General features: G+C 47.4%; 1 protein-coding gene across 2 annotated transcripts in view; it reads right to left on the bottom strand.

Moving 5' to 3' along the window:
• The window catches only part of GALNT12 (polypeptide N-acetylgalactosaminyltransferase 12), a 40,920-nt gene extending 14,849 nt beyond the window's left edge, over positions 1–26,071 (bottom strand). The window contains exons 1-8 of one of the 2 annotated variants that reach the window (XM_074395093.1): positions 25,633–25,716; positions 23,716–23,855; positions 12,245–12,414; positions 8,192–8,381; positions 6,403–6,588; positions 4,750–4,867; positions 2,958–3,134; positions 173–304 (exon numbers count right to left, since the gene is read on the bottom strand). In XM_074395093.1, coding sequence (XP_074251194.1) covers positions 173–304; positions 2,958–3,134; positions 4,750–4,867; positions 6,403–6,588; positions 8,192–8,381; positions 12,245–12,414; positions 23,716–23,798 — 1,056 coding nt within the window. In that variant the 5' untranslated portion in view covers positions 23,799–23,855; positions 25,633–25,716. Of the gene's footprint in view, positions 1–172; positions 305–2,957; positions 3,135–4,749; positions 4,868–6,402; positions 6,589–8,191; positions 8,382–12,244; positions 12,415–23,715; positions 23,856–25,632 lie in introns of both variants that reach the window. The other variant, XM_039474991.2, reaches the window with a different exon arrangement.
• Between the last annotated feature and the right edge of the window lie 1,122 nt (positions 26,072–27,193).

Genomic DNA, 27,193 nt, shown 5'->3' with positions numbered 1-27,193 from the left:
AGAAAGAGCTGTGGATAAAAAGGTGGTGGGTGGGGCGGGGGGACGGGCAGGCAGGTGGGAGTGGAGGAAGCCAGTGATCCCCATGAAGTAGCCTTTCTTGCCCAGAATTTGTAGATCAGACCCAGAGGCCAGGGAACTCCCTGCCTGCCGTGGGCCCACCACCCTCACTCACCATTCCAAAGAAGCCAGGCCTGTCTTCAGGCACATGCAGTTCTGGATACACGGTCTCCAAGAACCACTTGAAGTCCTTACACTGGAGCTTGGCCCGGAGCTGCTTCCTCTCTGTCACGTCCCCAAAAGGTTCCTGAGAAAACAACAAAATAGTGAGATCCCACAGGTCCAGTGCTTCCTATCAAAGTTACCAAGGCTCACTCACTCACTATCAGCCAGCTTTGACAGGGCATTTGTTGTATGCCAGGCCCTGTGCAGAGCCTGTAAACATAACAGAAATGTAAAGATGATAGTCCATGTAAATATGATAGAAAACAGCCTCATGCCTAATTCCAGCTTCTAATATGAGAGGCTGTCACACAGACAATTCCATTCCCAGGTGTTCTGTTGAAGGGAGGCGTGACCAGATGCAGGAGGGTAGGGGACAACCCGCCTGCTGATGGAGTGAAGGAGACAAGCCCTGTGGCTGCACTGGCATCTATGGATCCTGGACCTGTGACCCATGCCTGAGATCAGAGTTCATCCTGACACCCAACCAGGGGAGCATCAGTTTCACTGTGACATATGCCATGACCTTCTTCTGATTTACTACTAACATCTGAATATCCACTTTCAAACACAGGTAAATATTCTTGATGTAATTATGTTCTTAACATACTGAAGTATCAATATTTACTTATGATGATAAGAGCAAAATGTTGCAATAAGAAATATTTGTGGAAGTTTGGTTTACGGACAAAACAATGACTGAGAACTTTCGAATAATAAAGCAAGCCTCTATTTAGCATGGCAAATGTGCAGCCGTGAGAAAAATGCTGAGTGCAGACTTGTTACCATATCTGTACTGTCATGTTAAACAATTATAAACTGACAAGTTAAATATTGAACAAAATGGTAATAGTTAAGTAAATGTTTGAATAAGATTTCGGATTTCTGCTATTTCTAGAAGTTCTTTCACTGATGAGAGTCACTGTGCCCCCAGCTTCAACCAAGTATCCATGTAACACTTGGGCATGCAGCCTAAGGGTGCATTCAGTGCCTCCCGAACATATTCTCTGGGAACCCTCAGGAAGAGGAAACTATGGGTTTCAAACTGTGCATCAGGAAAGAGCAACCGTTTCTACTCCATGGTACTGGGCAAGACAGAGGAAGCAGAGGCAAATGACCATAGAGCCGAGAGCCAGACACGGGCTGGGTGGGAGTTCAGTTGAGAGCCCTCGGGCTCTGCAGAGCAAAGTAAGAGGCGCACTGCAGAGCACAGGCCCCAGGCCCAGCTCTCCTGCCTATCAGCTTTGGGGCCTGAAGCCCAAGGTCTGGGAAGGAAGAGGCAGATTCCTCATCCACAGTGGTCTCTGGTGGAGGCAGAACAAGGATCTGGGGCAGACAACAAGTCCCTGAGATAAATCACTTGGAGGAAGAACACAGTCTGGGCTGGGCTGAGCCTCAGCCTCCAACAGGCTCAGTGCAGTGGGTGGTTGGACCAGTGTCACTACAGTATGTGGCTGGGACCCAGGGAGGCAAGCCAACAGAGCTGAAACTTCAGCCACTGCAGGCACACCTTCACCATCGTTCAGAGAGATGGGGCCAGCAAGGCCTCTGAGAGGGGAGGAAGAAAGGCATCTGCTAGGCTGGCGGTGGGGGGTTTCCATGGCCATGACATATGGTGAGAAAGAGTAGCAGCGGGGCCCTGGGCCACTCTCCAGTAGTCCTTCCATCTGGAAGTGGAAGCAGAACAGATTCCCTGTTTTAAAAAAGTGAGCTTCCAGGGTGCTAAGAAGAAGCCTCTAGAGGGAGGTAATAGACCCCTAGCTTAAGGAGGGTGTGTCCCTGAGCAACAGCTTTAAAGTAAAGAACTGTGCCTTAATTTGCACCCTGGGTTTGTGGACTCAACACTACTGGCTACAAAGAGGTAAGCCACCATACATGGACAATGCCTAGCATGTGACACCGGGTGTCCTCAACTGTCTAAATTGGTTCGGTCCATCCTCATTATTTACTGCTTCTGTATCTGTGAATTTCCCTACCTGCTATAATTAAATTTATTTGTAACCCCCAAATCAATACTGGTGGTGTTTTCTAATTTTCAAACACATTTGTGGACAAAAAATTTTGAGTTGCCCGACACTCACATTCCCAGGTGATGCAGAACAAGGGGACAGACTGCCTTCTTGTTTTAGCTCTCATCCTGTAAACCAATCTCCTTGTCACCATCTAGTGGGCACCACACTTTTTTCTGCTTTGTAATGGTGACTTCACTGGCCATTCTAGAATGTCCTCCAGTTGCAGTGCTGAAGTGCTATCTAGTGTCCCTACGTGCAAGAAGGTTGTGATGAAGAGAAAATAACACGTGCTAGGGAAGCTTCATTCAGGCATGCGTTATCGTGCTGTTAGCCATGACTGCGATGTTAATGATGCAATGATATATGCTAAATAGGTGCCTTTGAACAGAAACTCACCAAAAACAAGGTTCAATATTGATTTGCTAACAAAACTGTTGTGGCCCGAGTCTGGCAGGAACCTAACCCTGCATTTCCCCTAAGAGTGATGGCTCCGTTTTCACGAAGTCAGTGTTTGTGGTGGCTTTACAGAATATAAGAGCTGCAAATAACAAGATTTGACTGCACGTAACCATTACAAATGGAGGAATAAAGTCTCCCCATACTTGTATGTGAGTACCCACTTAATTCTCTATTTCTGGAACCAGACAGACTCTGCTGGGGAAGCCACGATTCGCTGCTGCTGTTCAGATGGAGCCAGATATAGTGCAGGTGGGCCGAGGAACTCACCAAGCGGGCACGGGGGCTGCGATGGTAGTAGAGCTCTTTAAATTCATCCATCCACACTTCAGCTGCACGGACACTGTTGGCCAGAGCCTTGTTGCGGGAGTAGGGAGCTTGCTTGGGGAAAACATGGCCAACGTGGGAACACGGATGTGTTTCCAGAGTCCCACCACACTGCCAGATCTGCACACAGAGAAAAGGAGAGGCCAGGTGATGAGCGGGGGAGAGCTGTGGGTCCGCAGTATCTGCAGCAGGGAGGCCAGCCACACACAACGCATGATAGATGCTGCCAAGATGCTCAGCCTCCATCGGGCAGGAGACCACCTACCCAACACACTCATGACACAGAATGTGGGCAAACAGCACGAAAGCAGCCCCCAAAACAAATAAGCTATGGGAGCTAAGACCCCAAAGTCCATGCATTAAAGCTCATGCGCTTGACTCACAAGCATCCACAGAGACCTCGCTGGCAACCCGCTTACTCATTACAGAAAACACAGGCTTGATTACCTGATCTCCTAGCCACAGAAGATAGGAAAGCAGCAAGGAAGGAGAGAGGTTTGGAAGGGGGAAAGGAAGAGCTTCTAGAAACAGGTAGAGCAGCCTCACACCTAGGGAAGAGGCAGAGAGACCATTAAAAGCACACGCAAAGACTCAACAGGTCAAAGCACCTGGGCCCATCTCACACTGGGACTGATGGCCTTGAATATCTCATTTTCCCAAAGAAGGGACAACCAAGCACAGCATCTGGTACTTATTATGGAGGGCGTGAGTCCTCGGTAGAAGGCCAAATTGTTGTTCATTCACAGTTTTTATCAGGGCGGGACACCATATAAAATATTATGAAAAACCTTAATTTTCCACTGAAAAGCACAAACATTTACACAAAGTTTTGATGCTTAAAAATGGAAGACTTCCTTAACTGGAAAAGGTACTGAAATGCTCGAGTTCTCCAATGGTTTCCAAGGGCCATGTACAGCAGCACTGGTACGTAGGCCTTTTACAAAAAGCAGAATTTTGGTCCCACCCTAAAGCTACCAAATGTAACTTTCTAGATGGTCCTTGTCAATCTAACAAGTTTCACCAGCAATTCTTACATGTGCTGACTGGGCATAGTGGCTCATGCCTGTAATCCTAGCACTTCAGAAGGCCAAGACAGGTGGATCACCTGAGGTCAGGAGTTTGAGACCAGCCTGGCCAACATGGCGAAACCCTGTCTTTACTGAAAATACAAAAATTAGCCAGGTGTGGTGGTGTGTGCCTGTAATCCCAGCTACTCGGGAGGCAGAGGCAGGAGAATCGCTTGAACCTGGGAAGTGGAGGTTGTAGTGAGCCGAGATCGTGCCATCAAGCTCCAGCCTCAATAACAAAGCAAGACATGTCTGTTTCCAAAAAAAATAAATTCTTACATGTGTCCAAGTGTGAAAGCCACTGTGCTAAATAAAGAGGCCACTTCATAAGGAATGAATGAAATAAAGGCTCCAGAAGACAGGATCAAGAGGAACCTAACCCTGAGCACATCACCTCTCTCCTAGTCTCATTTCCTCCTCTCCACAGAGTGAGAGAGAACTACTTGCAAGGCCCTTTCTGGCCTCAAATCTAACAAAAGCACACTTGTTAAAAAGCTGAAAAAAGAAGGAAAGCATGTTTATAGGATATGCATGTCATCATCTTTCAGAATCAGATAAACTCCCAATAGGGAGAAAAGTCCACCAGGGTGGGTCTCACAGCAAATATCATGGTTCCCAAAGAGAGAATAAGTTATGAACACGTCCAAAGAGAAAACTGAAATACTTACCCTAAAAGAGAATTCGAGGTTTTCTCCTCCCCAAACTTCCATTCCTGTATCGTAAGACCCCAGATATTCAAAATATTTCTTACTCACAGCAAACAGCCCACCAGCCATTGTTGGAGACCTAGAAGAATGTGATATCCATCTTTCACTGTAGGCAGCAGAAAACCATCGCAGTTAACCAACTACCTTCCCACCACGAGCTCTTTCATCTGTTCATGAGCTCTGTGCCCCACACTAGGCTGGGCCTGGAGGCACAGATGTACCATCCGGTCCCTGCCTTGAGGTGGCTTCCAGGCTTCTCAGCAGACAAGTACTCTGTGTGTATTAAATATGTTAACTAAGGTCAGCCAGGTCCCTGGAGGAACACTGAGGAGGGCAGGGGGAAGAGGGTAGGACCAGGGTCCCTGGAGGAGGCAAGGTCTGCAGGACAAAGGACAGTTAGCCGAGAAGAATGGAAATGGAATGGTTCTCTAGCATGAGCAAAGGCTTAAGGGTAGGAGAAACCCAGGGGCATTTAGAAGCACAGAGAGCAAGGAGAAGAGAGAAGTAAGAGATCAGGCTCAGAGAGGAAGGCAGGCTGCCAGCCGTGGTCATGTGAGGAGGTGTGATCTCAGAAGGCAGGCACTCACAAAGGCCACTGGGAAACCAGTACGCAGAAGACCCAAAAGGCAACTCTGGCATCTGAAAGTGCCCCAGGGGCCAGGTCTTCTCCTGCTCCAGCAGTTTCCCCTACCAAGACACAGCCCGCCAGCCTCAGGCTGCTTCTTCCTTGTTTCCCCCGACCTCCACCAAGTTTATCTGGAAACCAGCACTGACTTCAGAAATGGCCCACAGCTTCCATCCTACACAGCAGAACACTGTAAGGTCAGCATGTCCCAGAGTTGCACAGGCAAAAAGGATGAATTCAGAAATAGGGTAAGGGCCAGGAGGTGTGGCTCATGCCTATAATCCCAGCACTTTGGGAGGCTGAGGCAGGCGGATCCCCTGAGGTCAGGAGTTCGAGACCAGCCTGGACAGTATGGCGAAACCCTAAACAACTACTAAAAAATATTTTTATAAAAGACCAGGTATGGTGGTGGGCACCTGTAATCCCAGCTACTCAGGAGGCTGAGGCAGGAGAATCACTTGAACCCAGGAGGCAGAGGTTGCAGTAAGCAGAAATCACACCACTATACTCCAGACTGGGCAACAAAGCTAGACTCCAACTCAAAATAATAATAATAATAACAATAATAATAGGGAAAGAGAATATTGAGAGCATAACCGTTGCTGTGTTGCCCAGGCTGGTCTCAAACTCCTGGACCCAGGCAATCCTCCCACCTTGGCTTCCCAAAGTACTGGGATTATAGGCACGAGCCACCATGTTCAGTCTAAAATTGCATACTTTAAAATGGTTAAAATGGTCAATATGATGCCTATTTTACCACAATTTAAAGATTAAATAAATAAAATATACTGATATAAAATATACTGATATAAAAGTGATGTATGTAGCAGACATGCTTATAAAAATAAATATTCTGGGCAAAAAAGTGGGAAGAGGGGATGTAGTTAAGCTGACAGCTGACCATGCCCCCCAGGGCCTCCGCTGTCAGGTCAGCCAGATGCAACAAAGCATGCTTGAAAAAACAAGTCACCCGGAAGTCAGCTTCTGACCTGATGACATCAACAGGGGAGCGCATCCGGATCCTCTCCCTCTCAGGAACTGTGTGCCACGTGAACACCAGCCTCCAGTCGAAACCGCCGATCTGAGGCTCCCCAGAGTTCCCCAGGTATTCAAAGGTGTTCCAGTCAATCACATCAATCACGGGACACACCACTGCCGACTCCTCTTCATGGATCCTGAAAGCACCCAAGACATCCATCCGTTCCTCCTATGCAGATGGCAGCAGGAAGATAACTCGGAAATTCAAGCGTGAATTCTTGTCTTCCTTCCAGTAAGAGGGAAGAACGCCTGAGAAAGGCTGCTTCTCCCGTTCCAGGTGTCTGTAGCTGTGTCAGAGCCCTGGCAGGTGACGCCATCGGGGGATGCTGAGGGCCAGGGAGGGCTTTACAACAAAAAGTCCCATGACTTTCATATGCTCTGATTCTATCTACGGACATTCTGACCAAACACTCTATGATTTCAATTTCTCAGAAGTGCAAGAGGTTTAATCACAATGAAACATCCTAACATCAAGAAATACTTAGCTCCCGAAGAACAAAGGTGCACCCAGACCAAAGGGTCAGCCTTGGAATTAGAATATAAATTCTAATCCTGCTATTTATTTACTGTGTGACAGTAGCCAAGTCATCTTACCTCGGAGCCTACTGCCTCAGTGGTAACAATGGAATAATAATAACCATTTAGAGTGTTAATGTGCGGATTTCCTGGGAAAATGTAAGTTGGCTGGCAGAGAATCTGAAACAACTGCTATTTTTTTCTTTTAATTTGTATTACTGTTGAAATATTACACATAGTGAAAAACGCTCCTTTTGCAGGTATCAGCCTGTGTGCTGGTTTCAACTGTTCTCTCCGCAGCATTATTACACTTATTATTTACCCAGAAAGATTAAAAATTAAAAAAAAATACATTTTAAAATTCCCCAGGTATTTCTAATGGACAACCGAGGTGGAAAATCCCCTAATCTACAGGCATGCAGCAAGAAGAGGGCTGGCCCGTGTCTAAAGGGTGGAATGAAGAGTAATTCTAGAAGCATTAATCCATCAGCTGAAGAGAAAGAAATGTCCTCTCCCCGTGACTTCAGATCAGCGTAGGGTGGCCATCTATGAGTGCAGTGGGGCAACGGAGGAGGGGGAACACCCGACCACTGTGGTCTAAATAGTCTCTGTCTCCATCAGAGGCCAGAGGAGCCGCGAGTCTGCTGCTGGGGAAGCTCCTCGGAGCTGAGGAGGAGAAAAAGATGGCTATATCACCCACAGCTGACAAGGAACCAGGACAGCAGGAAGTGGCAGGGCAGGGGGCAGCTGGGTCACGCCCAGGAAGGAAAACAAGTGGGTCCCCAGCTCTTCCAGACAACCCTAACAACGACAGTGTTGAGGTCTGCGGGAAAGCAGTTTCCCAGCTGCAGAGACCCTGCGCCTCTAGCCCTTTGCCTGCTCCACAGAAGGGAAGCTAAGACAACATCCCCTCCTTCCTCTCCCACCTGGGAGCTCCTGGTTGGCCCAGTTCCTGAATTCCATGACGCAGAAACAGAAAGGGCAGAGAGATAAGGCAGAGCATGGGCAGGAAAGAGACAGAAGGGAACAAAAATCAGGCCCCAGCAGATGGTGGCTTCTTGAGCGGGGCTGGTGGGAAGGTGGTCTTGAGAACAGGGCCCAAGGAACAGCTGAGCCCAGGCAATCTGATAACTCTCAAGCAACGTGATGAGTCTGCTCCTCATGCAGTAGCATGAGGAACACCAGGAAACGTGCTGTCTCTCCCCTGACGGGTGGCTCACGCACCTCTGCAGCAGTGGCTCCAGCCACCCCTCGTGGCACTCACAGTGACAGTCCAGGAAGGTCAGAACATCACCCCTCGCCGCAGATGCCCCCAGGAGCCGGGCTCGCACCAGGCCCTCTCTCTTGTTGGCACGGATCAGGCGCACTTTGGGCAAGCCCGAAAGCTCATTGGCCAAGCGCTCCTTCAGGTGCTCTAGGGAGGTAAACAAAGCAGCGAGGGTCACCATAACACTTTTTTTTTTTGGAGACGGAGTCTCCCTCTGTCACCAGACTGGTGCGCAGTGGTGCCATCTCAGCTCACTGCAACCTCCGCCTCCCGGGTTCAAGTAATTCTCCTGCCTCAGCCTCCCGAATAGCTGGGACTAAAGGCACGTATCACCACTCCCAGCTAATTTTTTATTTTTAGTAAAGATGGGATTTCACCATGTTGGCCAGGATGGTCTCAATCTCCTGACCTCTTGATCCACCCGCCTCGGCCTCTAAAAGTGCTGGGATTACAGGCATCAGCCACTGCGCCCGGCCACCATGACACTCTTGAAGGAGTGTTTCATTCCAAGCCAGGGCCTTCTGGGCCTCCCTGTCCTAAACAGAAGATGAAATAGACAGAAGCCTCCTTTGCTCTGCCACCTGGGACATCCTCATCTCACCCAGAACCAAGGTTGGAAGTGCTCTGAAGGCCAGGAGGAGGCTGGGGGAGGAATTCCAGAACCACTATTTGCTCCCCATCAAAAAACATGCATGTGGAATCATACACTTCAAATAGGTGAACTGAATGGTATCTGAATATATTTCAATAAAGCTGTTACAAAAAATGCTTTATAGTTTTGACTCGTGAGCATTTAAAAACCAAAAAACACATGATTCACCTAACCACAATTTTTATAAAAACAGTAATTATGGCTGGGTGCGGTGGCTCATGCTTCCCAGCACTTTGGGAGGCCAAGGTAGGCAGATCTCGAGGTCAAGAGATCGAGACCATCCTGACCAACGTAGCAAAACCCCATCTCTACTAAAAATATAAAAATTAGCTGGGCATGGTGGCATGTGCCTGTAATCTCAGCTTACTCAGGAGGCTAAGGAAGGAGAATTGCTTGAACTCGGGAGGCAGAGATTGCAGTGAGCCAAGATCATGCCACTGTACTCCAGCCTGATGACAGAGTGAGGCTCCATCTCAAATTTTAAAATAATAGTAATTATGCTAATAGAAATTTTCTCAGGAGTACTTTACAGTTTATACAGTAGTCGTAACAACCATAATAGCCAAAACTAAAGAAGACCTGCTGTGCCAAATACTGCTTAGGTGATTTCCAGATATCGCATCTGATCGTCATAACAATCCTCTGAGACAGGTACTAGTCTTACCCCATTTCACAGATGAGGGCACTGAGGCCATGAGGGGAATCCAGCCCCAAATTCTACAAGCTAACACTGCTGCCCAGAGCAGCTCCCAGAGTGAAAGCCTGTCTAAATAAATCAATAAATAAAAGCATTCATTGGTTGATTTTTTTTTTTTTTTTTTTTTTTTTTTTTGAGACAGGGTCTCACTCTGTCACCCAGGCTAGAGTGGCAGTGGCGCAATCACGGCTCACTGCAGCCTCAACCTCTTGGGCTCCAGCGATGCTCCCACCTTGGCCTCCCAAGTAGCTGAGACTGCAAATGGGCACACCACACCTAGCTACTTTTAAAATTTTTTGTAGAGATAGGGTCTTCCTATGCTGCCCAGGCTTGTCTCAAATTGCTGGGCTCAAGCAATCCTCCCACCTTGGCCTCCCAAAGTGCTGGGATTACAGGCATGAGCCACCGTGCCCAGCCAATTTTTTAAAAAAAATCCAAATTATAACTGCAAATGAGTTGATGGCAGGAATAAGGGAAGTAACTTTGCAAGCAAAGCTAATTAGCTGGAGTACCCAGTGGCCCCATGAGTGCATGTGTGGCTGGCCTGCATTCATGATGGATCTTGTCAGCATGAATTTTATGTCTGCCTGAACTGTCTCTCTGCATCTGGGAGGGCCTGACACCCTTTCATCAAGCTCATAATGACACTGCAGAAATGGTGGGGAGCGGAGGCAGGGCAGGACTTCCTAACTCGTTACAGGTTCAAGTGTGGCATCGCGCCTGTTTTCCAAGTTCCCACAATGGCAGCAAGGGAAGCTTGGTCCACACTGCCTCACATTTTTATGAGAGAATTGAGATGTGTCAGAGGAATTCATATGGTATTCCTGCCTGCCGAGGAGCTATTTAATCTCATAATGATAAAATAAATAGTCTGCTCTTTGCCTTGAGATTAATATATTTGTGAAATGCTGTTTTTTTTCATGTCGTAACTTTTTAAACACTATAAAAATAGAAGTTATCATCTAACGAGAGCTCATAAATGCCAAGCGCCTACCCAGCACATTACCCTCCTCAACTCATTCAACGCTCACGATGATGCTACAAGGTAGAAGCTATTATTACTCCCATTTTATAGAGGCTGAAGCCAAGGCTGCAATTGGTTAAGATCATTGCTCAAAGCCGTATAGTCGCTAGGTGTTGGAGGGGGATTCTGGCCCATGCAGTGGGGTCCAGAACCAGTGTCTACACAGAGAGATTTAAAACAACCCTGGGAGGAAAGGGAAAAAGGAAATGTAAATGAGCACCTACTATGTGCCAGCTGCTACATGAGGTTCTGTCCTATACATGATCCCATTTATTCCTCACTATAATTCTCTTGAGGTAGGTGCAGACAGACCCATTCACAGGTGAGAAACTGAGGCCCAGACAAGACAAGCAACTCCCCCAAGGCACACGACTGCATCATGGGAAAGCTCGCCTCGGCCCCGGGTGCCCTGACTCCAGAACCTAGCACCTACTAGGCTACAGTCAGCACCAAACCCCAGCCTGTCACAGACACCGTCACAGACTCTGCTGCTTGTGCCCTAAACCAATTCTCCCTGTGACCTGTAACTGGGCACACAGGCAGCAGGATAAAGGCCACAGCTCCTGGCCTCCCTTGCAGCTATGTGTGGCCAGGCAACCATGCTCTGCTCAACAGAATGTGCAGAGAACTTCCAAGCAGTGCCCTCAAGTGAAAGAGTGTGGCTCTCCTTCCCCTTTCGCCTTCTGGTTGACCAGAGTGAGTAGGAGGTGAAAAACCAGCCCAGTCCAGGAGGACAAAGGCAGCAGAGCACCCTAGAGAAGGTGGGAACAGGCGCAGAAGGAGCGGAGGCCCCATCCACCAAGGAGCCGCCACCACACCCATCCTAGACTAGCATATCAGATCCATGATGTGAGAAGTCTATTTCTATCTTATGTGGATCACTACTGAGTCTGTGAAAAAATGTACACACCTATTAGAACACACAGAGGCCAGTTTTGAAGTCAAAGCGAGTGCAGCATCTGAGGCAGCAGATGCCCCATCAGCAGGGGTTGCTTCCCTTTGAGACAGGCTGTAGCGACTAAGCCCACAGCTCTACCTGCTGTTACAGCCTTCACACTTGCCCTTGGTTCAGCTTAGCTGCTCCCACTTCAGCTAGGCCCCAAGGATTCATGGGCTGATGTTACTCCGTTAGCACCACCAGTCCCGGCCAAGCCAAGGCTCTTCTGCATGTGGGCACCACAGAAGCCCCTCTGCCCTTCCCTGCCTCCATCCTCACCCAGCCCCTCCCCCACCATCAGCCATTCCCCACACAGCAGGCTCAGTGATCTCCTCAGATGGACCCGAACCTTGCTGTCCCCACAGCTCCCTATCAAGCTCATACTTAAGCCTCAACCCCCTACGGTGACCTCCAAGGCCCTACCAGATCTGACCCCAACCATCCTGCAACCCCACCTCCTACCTCACCTCCACTGGCCAATGGTTGGTCCCAGAAAACACCCAGAGAATGCCCCACTTCTTTTAGTGTCCGTGCCTGCTGTTTCTGGGCTGCTATCCCTGAGGTCTTTGGGTGCAGGGGGACACAGGAAGCTGATCCTTACTGGGCCTGCTCTAGCCCTCTGCATCCCACTCTCACCTCCCAGACACTGTCACGGAAGGACAGGCTCTTCCCAGAGCTAGAGCGAGATAGAGGGACTCACCTCTATCACTGTAGTCATCTACAAGGATCACTTCTTCCAGCAGGATATCCGGGGATGTCTCAAGGACACTGTAAACTGTCCGAAGGAGAGTTGACCAGGCTTCATTATAAAATGCTATGATAACAGACGTCCTGGGCAAATTATCATAATCATATTTCTTCTCTCTGCACCTGCAAATACAGCGCAACTTCAGGAACTGAGAACCTAGCCCAGGCTGGCGCTGGGGACGGAGCGACAAAGGGGACATAGGTCATGGTCCCCGGGGGAAGGGAACATAATCCGCTGAAGGATCTTCCAGAGCTCCCCTTGTGACACTAGGAGCCCCAGCAGACTCCAAGAAAGGTCCTAACCATGACCCTCACCTAGCTTTTACTGTGGGATGCTGTTTTAAGCTGTAAAGCAACTTTTGGATTTAAGCGACATACAAACCAGGCAGAATCAGCAGGAAGGAAACCGGCACTTCTTCCTTCTCCATCGCCCTCCTCTCTGTTCACTCGGCCCCAGTCCCACTCCCAGGCCTTGGCTCAGACTGTTCCCTCTGCCGGGAATGCGCTTCCTCCCTTCTCTACTTGGCAAACTCCTTGTCCTCTGTCAACAACAGCTGAGGCCTTTTATCTGTGAACTGCCTGGGTCCACCTACCTCAGGCAGTTGCTGGCTCCTCAATGCTCCTCCAGCACCTGGCCCGCCTCCACCTCAGCATGCGCCACTCACAGTATTTTGGGTACTCATGTACCACTGTACCACTCCCTACCTTCTTCCAACATCCAATACTGTATAGGCTTAGCAAAGGTGGTGTCCTGAATATATAAACCAGAATTGTGGCTAAGACCTATGAACACTCCAGGAAGGACTCTAGAGGACACTAGTTACCTCCCCAGTATCCCTGCTGCCACCCGCCTTGCAAGACGTGGCAGCCGCGTGGCAGGGTGGGGCTGAGCCCACCCAGCTGCAGCAGTGGGCCTGACTGGCAGTGATTAGAACCAATAAGCTCCCTCTTTGTTTAGCAATTTGCTGTCACTTTGAACTGAAGGTTGTCTGGTTGACACAGAATTCCATCCTGAGTGACTGATGACAAATTCCCAGTGTCACAGGACTGACTAAGGGGCAGTGCGTGGAGACCATCAATGGGAAGTAGCTAAGGGCAAGGTGCCAGAGGGACACCATGGGGATACCAGAAGGACCAGAGTTTGAACTCTGGGGGCTGAACAAAGGCTAGACCAAGAGATCAGCTAGATATTCAAGAAGGGGGTTAAATACTGGAGAGCAGCCAGGGTCCCCGGATAGCTAAGGCAAGGCCTTCCCCAGACAAGCTCAGAGACAGATCAAAGAGGACAGGAGAAAAGATGCCAAACGAGGCAGGAGGAAGAGGCAAAGTGACATCTGCTGTCTACCACAAGCCAGCATTGTGCCACTGGGCCCTTTATTAGTCCGTCACCGAACACTTCCTGAGCACCCACTGCCTGCCAGATAGGCCCGGCCCCTGCTCCCAGGGAGCTCACTATCAGGGGGACAATAATCAAGTAAACAAAAAGTGACCGGGCTATGAAAAATAGAAAGGAGGGTAATAAAAAAGAACAACTCTGAAACTACGAAAGTGAAAAAGAGGGCCAGGCGCAGTGGCTCATGCCTGTAATCCCAGCACTTTGGGAGGCCGAGACAGGTAGATCATGAGGTCAGGAATTCAAGACTGGCCTGGCCAAGATGGTGAAACCCTGTCTCTACTAAAAATACAAAAATTAGCTGGGTGTGGTAGCACACACCTATAATCCCAGCTACTTGAGAGGCTGAGGCAGAGAATGGCTTAAACCAGGAGGCAGAGGTTGCAGTGAGCCAAGATTGCACCACTGCATTCCAGCCTGGGCGACAGAGCAAGATTTCGTCTAAAAAAAAAAAAAGTGAAAAAAAAAGAGGAGTGGGGAACGGGAAGGAGAGCAACTACAGGGCAGGTGAGCTGGGAGGGGCACTTGGAAGAGGTGACATTTAGGCATTTAGGATGATTTGAATGATGAGGGACCCAGCCCCATGAAAAGTCAGGGAAGAGCCCTTAGCATACAAAAGTATTTGTTCTTTCCTCTTTTATTTTACTATTAGAAATTTCAACATTAAAAAAGCAGAACAAGGCCAGGTGCAATCACTCACGCTTGTAATCTCAGCACTTTCAGAGGCTGAGGCAGGTGGATCACTTGAGGCCAAGAGTTCGAGACCAGTCTGATCAACATGGTGAAAACCCCATCTCTACTAAAAACACAAAAATTAGCCAGATGTGGTGGCATGTACCTGTAATCCCAGCTACTCAGGAGGCTGAAGCATGAGAATCACTTGAACCCCAGGAGGTCTAAGTGGCAGTGAGCCAAGATTGTGCCACTGCACGCCAGCCTGGACAACAGATCAAGACTCTATCTCAAAAAAAAAAAAAAAAAAAAAAAAAAGTAGAACAAATTAAAAAACTGCTGGGTACCCTTTGCCTAGTGACAACAACTCTCAACTCATTGTCAATCTATCTTAATTCATCTATGTCAACACCACTCCCTCTGCCCCAGGTTCTTTCTAAAGAAAATCCAGCATATTGTAGCATCCAAAAATAGTTCACTATGTGTCTCTCACAGGTAAGGACTTTTTTTGTTTTTTAATAAGCATAGTTACTTTGTCATACCTTAGAAGTGACCTTAGTGCTCCAGTCTACAGTAATTCAACAAAGTTAAGCAGCCCTGGGTTGGAAGACACAGCATTCTTTAATGAACCAATAAGAAGAGATACCATCTCGCACCAGTCAAAATGGCCATTATTAAAAAGTCAAAAAACAACAGATGCTGGCGAGGTTGTGGAGAAAGAGGAATGCTTTTACACTGTTGGTGGGAGTGTAAATTAGTTCAACCATTGTGGAAGGCAGTGTGGCAATTCCTCAAAGACCTAGAGGCGGAAATACCATCTGACCCAACAATCCCATGACTGGGTATAAACCCAAAGGAATATAAATCATTCTATTATAAAGATACATGCACACGAATGTTCACTGCAGTACTATTCACAATAGCAAAGACATGAAATCAATCTAAATGCCTATCAATGATAGACTGGATGAAGAAAATGTGGTACATATATACCATGGAATGCTATGCAGCCATAAAAAGGAATGAGATTATGTCCTTCGCAGGGACATGAATAGAGCTGGAAGCCATCATCCCCAGCAAACTACTGCAAGAACAGAAAACCAAATACCACATGTTCTCACTTATAAGTGAGGGCTGAATTATGAGAACACATGGATATATAGAGGAGGACAACACACACTGGGGCCTGTCAGGGGTGGGGGTGGGACGGGGAAGAACATCAGGAAGAACAGCGAATGCCTGCTGGGCTTAATACCTAGGTGATGAGATGACGTGTGCAGCAAACCACCACGGCACATGTTTACCTAGGTAACAACCCTGCACAACCTGCTCAGCTGCCCATGAACTTAAAAGCTGGCGGGGAAGAAAAGCCAAGTGCTGCCGAGCATAACGGTAAGATGCACTGATTTTTAAGACCCGTGCTAATTTTAGAAATGTTGAAATATGGGAAAAAATGTGCCTCTGAATTGATGACCTGTAGTACTTCATTTTACCTTCAAAACCACTTCCTATGATAGCATTTACTGCTCCCACGTGGAAGGCTAAGAAAGGTGGAGTGACTTGGTTGGTTCACAGAGCACCTGCTAGTGTGTACTGGGCTGAGATCTCTGTGTCCAGGGATCTCGTTGCAAGGTTCTGGTTTGTTCCTTCTACCCCACAGGGGGCTCAGGTGGGCCATCTGAATCTAAAGATCCCTGTATCACATCTCCCCACCTGGCCCTTCCTCCTACCAAGACAAGGACAATTTCTCTTCTCCCTCTTGGGGTCTAGGGTCCTTTTCTCTGGAATGAGTTCCATGTCCCTCTTCCTAATGCCAGAACAGCCTCTACAGCAAGTTCCAAGGCTGCCTGGCAGTGGCCTTGCTCTGCTGTCACTGGGACGGTTTCCCTTCAGCTGTGAACAGGATTATCTAAGAATCTCTGATAGGGGCTGGCTCTTCTCAGCCAGCTTTATATACTCATCCCTGCTGCATCTGGACGCCCTGATCTGGGCACTTGAGAAGAGGTCAGCCCAGGTTAGAAGCATGAAAGCTCTGATGTTGTGAAGCCACTGGGCATCCCCACCAGCACCTAGTCAGCCAGAAGCTGAATCCCCAGACACCACAGGCTTTCAACTCATGTAAGTAGTTAACTTAGCACTGATCCCGTGGAAGGCTTTGTGCTCCAGAGAAGGGAGTCTGGTTCACAATCAAGGGGAGGAGAATGTGGCTCCATCTCTTAGACAGAGGCTATCAAAGAATCTGAGGATATATTTTAAAACCACCATACATGCTGGCCGTGGTGGCTCACGCCTGTAATCCCAGCACTTTGGGAGGCCAAGGCGGGTGGATTACTTGAGGTCAGGAGTTCGAGACCAGCCTGGCCAACATACTGAAACCCCATCTTTTAAAATATATATATATATATATATATATATATATATATATATATATACACACACACACACACACACACATACATACATATATTAAAAAAAAACAAAAACACCACACATGAAAAGCAGGAGAAACACTGTGCGACTTCCAAGACTAGATCATGAAAACACTGAGGTTTCCTATTTGTGTCCTCAATGGAATGTATTATCCATTCTGGAGAAAGCTGGCTGCCATGTTGTGAGGATACTCAAGCAGCCCTATGGAGGAGTCTTTGTGGCAAGCAACTGAGGCTTCCTGCCAACAGCCAGTACAATCTTGCCAGCCTGGGCAACACAGTGAAACCCTGTGTCTACTAAAATATAAAAAATTAGCTGGGTGTGGTGGTATGTGCCTGTAATCCCAAGAGGAGCTGAGGCAGTAGAATCACTTGAACCTGGGAGGCAGAGGTTGCAATGAGCTGAGATTGTGCCACTGCACTCCAGCCTGGGCGACAGAGTGAGACTCTGTCTCCAAAAAAAAAAAAAAAAAAAAAAAAAAAAAAAAAATCTCCTAAAGGCATTCCTTTTGTGAGGTTCAATACCAATGCTCCTTGACTTACGGTGGGGTTACAGTCCAATAAACTCATCATAAGTTGAAAACATTCTAAGTTGAAAATGCATTTAACATCTAACCTACTGAACATCACAGCTTAGCCTAGCCTGTCTTAAATATGCTCAGAACACTTCCATTAGTCTACAGTTGGGCAAAATCATCTAACACAAAACTACTGTATAAAAAAGTGTTGGATATCTCATATAATTTATTGAATATGTACCAAAAGTGAAAACCAGAATGGTTGCGTGGGTACTCTGATAGAGTTGGAAAATCGTAAGTCAAACCATCTTAAATTGGAGACTGTCTGTATATCTTTTTGAAATGTCTCTAAGTTTGCCTCCAGAAAAAACACTTTCTCCTTTTCCAGGCTGATAAAAATCTATGCATCCTTTGATCATACAAAGATAGCTATGTATCACTTCAGGGTTACAAATTTGCCTTGAGGACAAAAGGAAGCTCAGAACTGGATTTGATGTCACATCACAGCACATAATCATTTCCTTAAGCTTCTAGTATATTGCATGTGCTTTGAAAGAGCAGAAACCGAGCTGTGTTTGTCTCTGTATTTTCAACATGCTTTGTACTCTACCTGGTAATAATAGTACTGTTTGTTGAGTACTTACTACTACAGGAGAGGCACCATATAAGCATTTTCTACACATTACTTCATGTAGCCTTTATAACAACCCTAATGGGTAGGGACTACAATAATCTCTGCTAGTAGGATATTTATTTATGTATTATATGGATGTGAATTAATTAATGGATGCAATAATTGCATCTTGAACTTCTTTTTATTTTTTTTACCCATGCTGAAGTGCAGTAGTGGGATCTTGGCTCACTGCACCCTCCACCTCCCAGGTTCAAGCAATTCTCCTGCCTCAGCCTCCCAAGTAGCTGGGATTACAAGTGCCCACCACCATGCCTGGCTACTTTTTGTATTTTTAGTAGAGACAGGGTTTCACCATGTTGGCCAGACTGGTCTCGAACTCCTGACCTCAAGTGATCTGCCTGCCTCGGCCTCCCAAAGTTCTGGGATTATAGGCATGACCCACTGTGCCTGGTCCCTCCCGATCTTCTTTTATCTTTATATTAAGGTTATTACATAAGTGTCTTTTAAAAAAAAAATCAACTCATATCCTCTTTAGAACACACCAAGGAGATCGTAATGTACATTTTTGTGTCTTACTTGACTAGAATCCTTTCTCCTTTCTTCACTGTACTGCACCTTGATTTCTCTTTCAAGAGCCTACCTTTTTCAACTCTCAGTCTATGTGGTTTGTGGAGGGCTGAAGATACACAAGCACTTGCATATACACACACAGACACACACCCCTACCCCTGGGAAGGTTACATGCCTCAGGCCTGACCAATCAATAGTTTCCCGATGACATCATTTGAGACCCTGAATCCAGGGTCCAGAATAACCTGAACCCAGTGCTCATCCCGGACTTTTCCATAACAGAAGCCAATATATTTTCTTCTATATTTAAGTCAGTTTGCATTGGGCTTTCAGTCACTTTCAACAAAAAGAATCCTGACTAGTATAGGAAACAATTATTTTTAAAAAGTGAATATAGGACTTCTACTTCTGGTAACATGGAAGACTAAGATGTCTAGGGAAACCTTCCTGGTATATACACCCAAAAAAGTCTTGGTAAAAGTTTTTAAAAAATCTTTTGGCCGGGTGCTATGGCTCATGCCTGTAATCCCAGCACTTTGGGAGGCTGAAGCGGATGGATCACCTAAGATCAGGAGTTCGAGACCAGCCTGGCCAACATGGTGAAACCCTGTTTCTATAAAAAATACAAAAATTAGCTGGGCGTGGTGGCAGGTGCCTGTAATCCCAGCTACTAGGGAGGCTGAGGCAGAAGAATCACTTGAACCCAGGAGGCAGAGGTTGCAGTGAGCCGAGATCGCGCCATTGCACTCCAGCCTCGGCAACAACAACAAAACTCCATCTCAAAATAAAATAAAATAAAATAAAAAATATTTTAAATGTATGGCTTAGCTGACAGGAAAGTAAAAGAAGTCTTTATCATGCAGGAACAACAAGAAAATACTAATCTAAATAACATAATTACCAGACATAGAATATAAAATAAGCATGCTTAATACACTTAAATAAAAGAAGACCTCAAATGAATGACAAAGAACCAAGAATGACAGAGAGATCTGGGTCACTGTAGGCATCTCCCAGCAATAGTGCAAACCAGCTGACAATGCAATGATACCTTCAAATGTCAAACTACCAACGTAGAACTATATACCCAGTAAAACTTCCATGAACGAGAACAAAATAAAAACATTTTCAGATAAAGAAAACTGAGGGTTAACAAGAGTCCTCTCTATAGCAATTAATACATCATGTATTTCAGGAAGAAGGAGAAGATTCCCAGAAAGGTCTCTGACTTAGGAAAGAATAGTGAGCAGAGAAAATGGTAAACTTATGGATAAATCTGAACAAATAATTACTGCATTTTTAATTATCCTAATTTGTTGGTTTGAAAGCAAGATAGAATTAAAACACTGGTGCAAAATGGCATACAAATTGGGAGAGAAGATAATTCGAAAGCATTCTATGGGCTATGGTCCATAGTTAATGATTAATTTTAGACTTTGTTGAGTTAAATATGTACTTTAAAATTTACCACTGAAGATTAGAAATAGATAATGTAACTGCTAAATTAGTAGAGAGAGAAAAATGGAATGAGAAGGAGGGGAAAAGCCTCTATCAACCCAAAAAGCAGTAGGAAAAAGGAAGAGGAAAACACCAAAAAAAGCATAACAAATGAAAACATAAAATGAGATGACACCATCAAATCCAAAAGTATCAGCAAGCACAATAAATATAAGTGGATAGAACTGTCTAGTTAAAAGTCAATGATTCAGTCTAGACTTTCTTTTTTTTTTTTTTTTTTTTTTTTGAGACGGAGTTTCGCTCTTGTTACCCAGGCTGGAGTGCAATGGCGCCATCTCGGCTCACCGCAACCTCCGCCTCCTGGGTTCAGGCAGTTCTCCTGCCTCAGCCTCCTGAGTAGCTGGGATTACAGGCACGCGCCACCATGCCCAGCTAATTTTTTGTATTTTTAGTAGAGACGGGGTTTCACCATGTTGACCAGGATGGTCTCGATCTCTTGACCTCGTGATCTACCCATCTCGGCCTCCCAAAGCGCTGGGATTACAGGTGTGAGCCACCGCGCCCGGCCTTTTTTTTTTTTTTTTTTTTAATGGAGTCTCACTCTGTCGCCCAGGCTGGAGTGCAGTGGTGCAATCTTGGCTCACTGCAACCTCTGGCCTCCTGGGTTCAAGCAATTCTCCTGCCTCAGCCTCCCAAGTAGTTAGGTAGCTAGGATTACAAGCACCCACCATCACACCCAGCTAATTTTTGTATTTTTAGTAGAGACGGGTTTTCACCATGTTGGCCTGACTAATCTTGAACTCCTGACCTCAAGCGATCCACCCACCTCAGCCTCCCAAAGTGCTGGGATTATAGGCATGAGCCACTGCACCTGGCCTGGATTTATTTTTTTAACGACAACACAAAATCAAGCAACATACTATTCGAAGACATACCAAAAACATATGGACACAGAATGAGTGAAAGAAAAAGGTATCAGGAAAATACTAACCAAAATTGAACATGTTCTGTGGATTTGAAGTACTGAATCAAGAAAGAATGCCACTCTGATGATCTCAAGATGGATCTAACAAGAATTAATAAAATATTTTGTTGGGGAAACCAAAAAAAATCAGTCTCATGCCCTAGTCCCTCCTGCAACCCTAGCAAGACATACTTTTGCTGAATTACCTGTTTAGAACTACTTTGAGGCCAGGCATGGTGGCTCACGCCTGTAATCCCAGCAGTTTGGGAGGCAGAGGCGGGTGGATCACCTGAGGTCAGGAGTTCGAGACCAGCCTGGCCAACATGGTGAAACCCCATCCCTACAAAAAATACAAAAATTAGCTGGGTGTGGTGGTGCGTGCCTGTAATCCCAGCTACTTGGGAGGCCGAGACAGGAGAATGGCTTGAACAGAGGAGGTGGAGGTTGTAGTGAGCCAAGATTGTGCCATTGTACTCCAGTATGGGTGACACAGCAAGACTGTGTTTAAAAAAAAAAAAAAAAAAAAAAGAGCTACTTCGAGACTCTTTGCCATCCCAGCACCCAAATTCTGACCTCTAAACTTAAACACACATCTGCAATTATAGTATTAACAAACCTAAAACCAGAGCAAGTCAAGAAATACAAACACCATGCTTTCCTTGACCAATGATTCACAGTTCTGCCTTGGTGGAGAACGGCTGGTGCTCACATGTATGGTAACCCCATAGACATACCTGAAGAAATGTCCAGCCTTGAGGGTACTGTCTGTTACTCCACTCTCTCTCTTCTGCTAAATATCAGATTGTAAATGAGAATGATGCTACAGCGATCACCTCGAGTTCCCTGTATTCTGTGAAAACTAAAACTTTTTGCAAATTTTAGTTCATTATTAGTAACCATTTCCTTGTGACACACCACTCAATTGACTATTATGTCATCACTGGCTTCAACTACCTTTGACCTGTTATTAATCCTTACTTTGTCTAGTTCTGGTATTCTCCACACCCTCCAAAGCATACACCCTAAACTTTTGACTCAGAAATCCACAGGCTCTAGGCCAGTAGCTTTCAACCGTGGTTGCATATCAGATTCCGCCTAGGTCCCGGCCATAGCAATTCTCATTTAATTGTTCTGGGGAAGGTTCCTGGCATCGGTATCTTTTTAAAAGTTCCTGAGGGCCACAAATCCAGCTATCTGTCTCCCACTTTGATTTGCTCTTATCTCAGAGTAAAAATTCCCCTTCCCTGCTGAAATGCTATTCATAATATACTACTTTGCTTACATACTTATTGTAAATATGCTTAGTAGTATATTATGTTGTATATTACTATGCTTACTTATTGTAAGTAAGCATAGTAGTATATTATGAATAGCATCATGTGTATTATGTATATTATATTATGTACAGTAGTATATTATAAACAGCATTACAATATATTACGTGTAAGCCCCACAGGTTGTCCACAATGTTTCAAAGAGATATTCGCTACCTATACTTACTATACTTATTTATATTAATACTTCTTATGCTTCCATGCAAGGAAGTATTCCTAGTCATCATTAGCCTCCTTCTCCTCAACTCAGTGCTATAACTAACAAAACTATACTCGAATCCACTGGCATGTACATTATTAAATTCATAGAGGGGTCTAGGTCTATGCTGGGCCTCACAGAATTAGGACAAGCACTCTGAAATATCTTTTCAGCAGTCTGGCCTTCTCCAAGAAGGCAGACACAGTGCCACACCCTGCTGACACCAGGAAGAGCCAAACCAAATGGTCCCTACTCCTTGCCTCTGGTAAAAAGCACTGCAGAGCAAAGACTTGCAACAGAAACAACTGTGGGCCCATGTACATAATCATGTTGGAGTAGATTCTCCCCCACACACCTAGATGTGTATTTTTCAAAACCTATTTCTCTGCCTCAAAAGGTCTAGGAGGAGGCACAGCAAAATGTTAACAATGGTTCTCCTTGAATAGTAGGTTTATTGGTGATTTTTATTTTTTTCCTTGTCTGTTTCTCTGTGTATGCCAACATTTCTAGACTGAATATGCATTGCTTTTATAATTAAAATAAACATAGAAATAACTGCCCCCCCACCAAAAAAAAAAAAAAGGGAGGAAAGAGTAAAAGATCTGGATTGCGGCTCTGCCCAAGATGTGTGGTGTGACCTGAGGGTGTGGCTTTTCCTCTCTGGTTGTACTGGATGCTCCCTCGGGGCCCTCACTCCTACAACATTCAAGGACCCTCACTATCCCTCTGTTTATTTGACTCAAAAGGACCCCATACCCACACTGTAGACCCATGATCTGCCACTCAGGTTTCTCAGGCAAAATCTCAAGACTCTGATTAGCTACTGGATGCAATGTAATAAAAGTGAGACTCCAGCCAGGCTCAGTGGCTCACGCCTGTAATCCCAGCACTTTGGGAGGCCAAGACAGGCAGATCACAAGGTCAGGAGATTGAGATCATTCTGGCCAATACGGCAAAACCCTGTCTCTACTAAAATACAAAAAATTAGCCAAATGTGGTAGCATGTGCCTGTAGTCCCAGCTACTCAGGAGGCTGAAGTAGGGGAATCGCTTGAACCTGGCAGGCGGAGGTTGCGGTGAGCTGAGATCACACCACTGTATGTACTCCAGCCTGGCGACAGAGCCACACTCCGTAAAAAAAAAAAAAAAAAAAAAAAAAAAGTGAGACTCCACAAAAGGCCTTGACTCAACTGACCACTCTGAAGTTGCATTTCAAAGCCTGGCCCAACAAAGACCCACACAGCTCAAGCTCACCTTTCTCTCCGGCTGGGTAAGAATAACCCAACAGGCCTTGCTGAAGGAATTAGAGGCAGGAGGCATTCACACTCCCTCATCATGCTGGGTTTGGCTTAACTTCCCAGGGTCAATGCAACAGCAGGATCTACAAGCAAATTCTGGGAGGACACAGGGCAGCTGCGTCACCATGGAGACAGGTTACCATAAGCCCCACAGGTTGTCCACAGGGTTTCAAAGAGATATTCACAACCTGGGACAATAAAGGAAGTTGGAACCAGGAAAGAAAAACTATAACCAATCCCTGGGCGACTCTCAAAAGGAACCTCCTGAGTACATTCTTGCCAACAGGGAAAGGGGAAAAACTAAGAGTTAAGCACACAGTGTGCTCCCAGGTACTGGTGCTTCATTAATTCCTAAGTTGTGTTCTTTCCACTCACTTTTATGTAGAATTCATGGAGACTCAGTTTTATGAGTTTCCTATTTTGCAAATGAGGGGGAAACAAAGGCTCCGAAAGGCTAAATAGCTTGCCAAAGATCAGAGAGCAAAAGAGCCAAGATTTTATCTCCCTGGGCTGGATTTAACCTGAAGCTGGGTACAACCTGAAAGCTTCCCCTGACTTTGCCTTAGTGAGTGCCCTCAGCGATTTCGAGCAGCTAAGCATGTCTCAGGCTGGTGAGTAGAGGAACTACTATCAATTCCAACAAAGTTTTACTCAAAAAGATTAACAGTGAAAAATGCCTCAGGCAGAAACAGGAGGCTAGGCATGAGGAGATCCCCGAAACAGAGAGGACAGCGGAAACACTGGGGCAGAGGCGGGGCATCCTCATCACACCATTCATGGGCTCTCTGGCCAAGGTACCATGGAGCAGACCCCTAGAATCCTGAGACCAGCATGGTGCCAAGTGAGCCAGGAGGACCATAGTCCCTCCAGACCATTCCCACCACATTCCAGCCGAGAGGCCTCAGGTGGGTCACCTATCCTTTCTGAATCTATTTCCGCACCTGTAAAGCAGGAATGGCTTGGAGGGGAGAGGAGTGGCAGGTGCCTGGTGCACACAGAAGGCTGCCCCCACCAGTTCCAATGGGCACCCCCCTCTCTGAGCCCTCTTTTCCTCAGAGTCTGTAAGGAGGGGGCTCAAACATGGACTTGGAAGATCCCTGCCACCTCGAAGGAAAAGAGAGAGTCCAGGAGGCCCAGCAGCAAAGGTGGCAGCAGCAACCTGGCCTTCCTCCTGCTGCCAGTGTGTGCCTTGGCTCCTCACCTAGGCCAGGGCACAACCCGCCCAGCCAGCAGCTCCAGCAGGAACTAGGCCTCGGACCACGCTGGCTCCAATCCGGCACCACCCACGGGAGTGAGCTGGGCTGGATCACGGCCAGAAGGAGCCCTTCCCATCCCTTGCCCTTTCCCACCTTCCTCCACCCAAAGCTCAGAAATCCAATGCCCAAGGAGAGCGCAAGGAGGCTTTCTGCCGCTGAGGGGCCTTCCAGCCACCTTTCGCCTCACCTGGCACACACAGATGAATGAATGGAGCTGGTCCCCACCCGCCCGGGGGAGTTGTCAGCTTCGCGGAGGCACTGCGAGGCGGGCAGAGTGGGCTGTCCTGTGGATGCTGGGGGGTCCTTGCCTCAAACCCATCTGCTTAGCCCTGACCCCCACCTTTTCAGGGCGGAGACGGTAACTTCTCAAGGAGAAGGGAGCAAAGAGATCACCAAGTAACAGACTTGCCAATTTCTGGGATTTTTTTCTACTTTTGTCATTTTTACTTTCTTGCCTCCCCGCCCCGATACAAGCCCTTACGCTACCTTCTTCGGAGAAAGATTCAATTAAGACGCGCCATCCTGGAGACCCAAGCCCACCCCTGCAACTGCTCTGATGGAGAAACTGAGGCCCGGGGCTCTGAGGACCGGCTTCCTCCCCCGACCCGTGCACTCACAGAGGGTTCCAACGCTCAGGCAGGCGGCGGTGCAGGGAGATGCGGTCGCTGAGGTAGATGTTGATCTGGTGCAGCCGCACGCTCTCCTCCTGCAGCCGCAGCTCCTCGCCCTGTAGCTGCAGCCGCACCGCCTCGCCCCGCGCTCCCAGAGCGTTCGCGGCCACCGGCGGCCGTGGCAGGACCGGGTCGCGCCGCCCGTGGCTCGGGGTGCGCGGGGGTCCCGGCTCCGCAGCCCCAGCTCCGGCCCTGGCCCCGCGCCGCGCCCGCAGCACTGAGCCTAGCCCGGCCAGCGCCAGCAGCGCCAGCAGCACCAAAAGCACCTCCCGGCCGCGCCGCAGTCCCCGCGGGCAGCGCCGCCGCGCCGCGCGCCCCAACATGCGCCCGCCAAGTGGGCCAGCGCTCAGCGCGCCCCTAGGCGGCGGCGGAGTCCGGGACCCGGATCCCGGAACCGCCGCGCCGCCCCGCCCCCGGCCCGCCCCACCTGCGCACCGCCCCCTTTCCGTCCCGCAGCCCTCCAGCCCCGAGGGCAGCTCCCGGAGTGGCTCATCTCTGCTAGGTCCTCACGTGGGCTGGCTGAGACTTGCACCTTCCTTCTTGGGCTATGGTGCATTATTAAGGAGATGACGGTGGTAAAACCCTTAGCGCCTGGCATATTGCAGGCGCTTAGTAAGTGTTCCCGGAATGCACCCTGCAGGGTGCTATGAATTCTGCTGCCATTATCTCATCGATCTTTACACAGTCCAATAAAACAAACATCAACTAGGATTATGAGCTCCCTTTTACAGATGAGATGGAGCTGCGATGAGGTCAACAGACGCCAGGCTCTCCCACTGACTACTGCAGACCCACCCTCTGCCATTCTCTCTGGAGCCCTTGAATAGCAAACCCTTGCCTGGCTAGCCACTCGTTCACAGCTGTGTTTCTTATTCCTCACTTCCCAGACACCTCCAAGAAACTGATCAAAGGAATGAACTAGCCCCTGAGAAAAACAAGCATACACAGACATCATATAATCACACATCCCAGGCCATCCATCTTTGTTAAATACCCCTGGCCTTGGCGAGAGGTTTCCTTTGAGGGGACTGAGGGAATGACGGAGCTGCTAGGGTGCTGGAAATATTTAGCAGCGCCAACACTGGAGTGAGGGCTAAGGCTGTCTCCTAGGGGCAAAATATAATGGGGGACAAAAAAAACTCAGTAATCAGGATAAACTCTGTAACTCCTACCTCCAGCCACTGGGGGAGGAGGAAAGCAGGGCACCTTTCTAGGTTGCTGCACATGCTGCTCCCTCTACTTGAAATGCCCTTCCTCACCTGGCAATCTTTACCCTTCCTTCAACACTCTGCCCAAAAGCTCCCTCTCTGAAGTCTTCATCTACTCCCCGTCTCTTAGGAAAATAGATTTCAAAATCAACCCTTTGTGTATTAATCAGAGTCCCATTAGATAAACTGAACCATATATTAAGTTATTACAAATAACTGGCTTGCAATCATGGGGCCTGGTTAGGCGAATCTAAAATCCTCAGGGTGGGCCATCAGGAAGGGCAGGCTGGAACTCCTTG

The sequence above is a fragment of the Saimiri boliviensis genome, chromosome 2, assembly GCF_048565385.1.
Source record: "Saimiri boliviensis isolate mSaiBol1 chromosome 2, mSaiBol1.pri, whole genome shotgun sequence".
Lineage (NCBI taxonomy): Eukaryota > Metazoa > Chordata > Mammalia > Primates > Cebidae > Saimiri > Saimiri boliviensis.
Note: the sequence above shows the minus strand (reverse complement) of the source record. Positions and strands in the feature narration are given on the sequence as shown.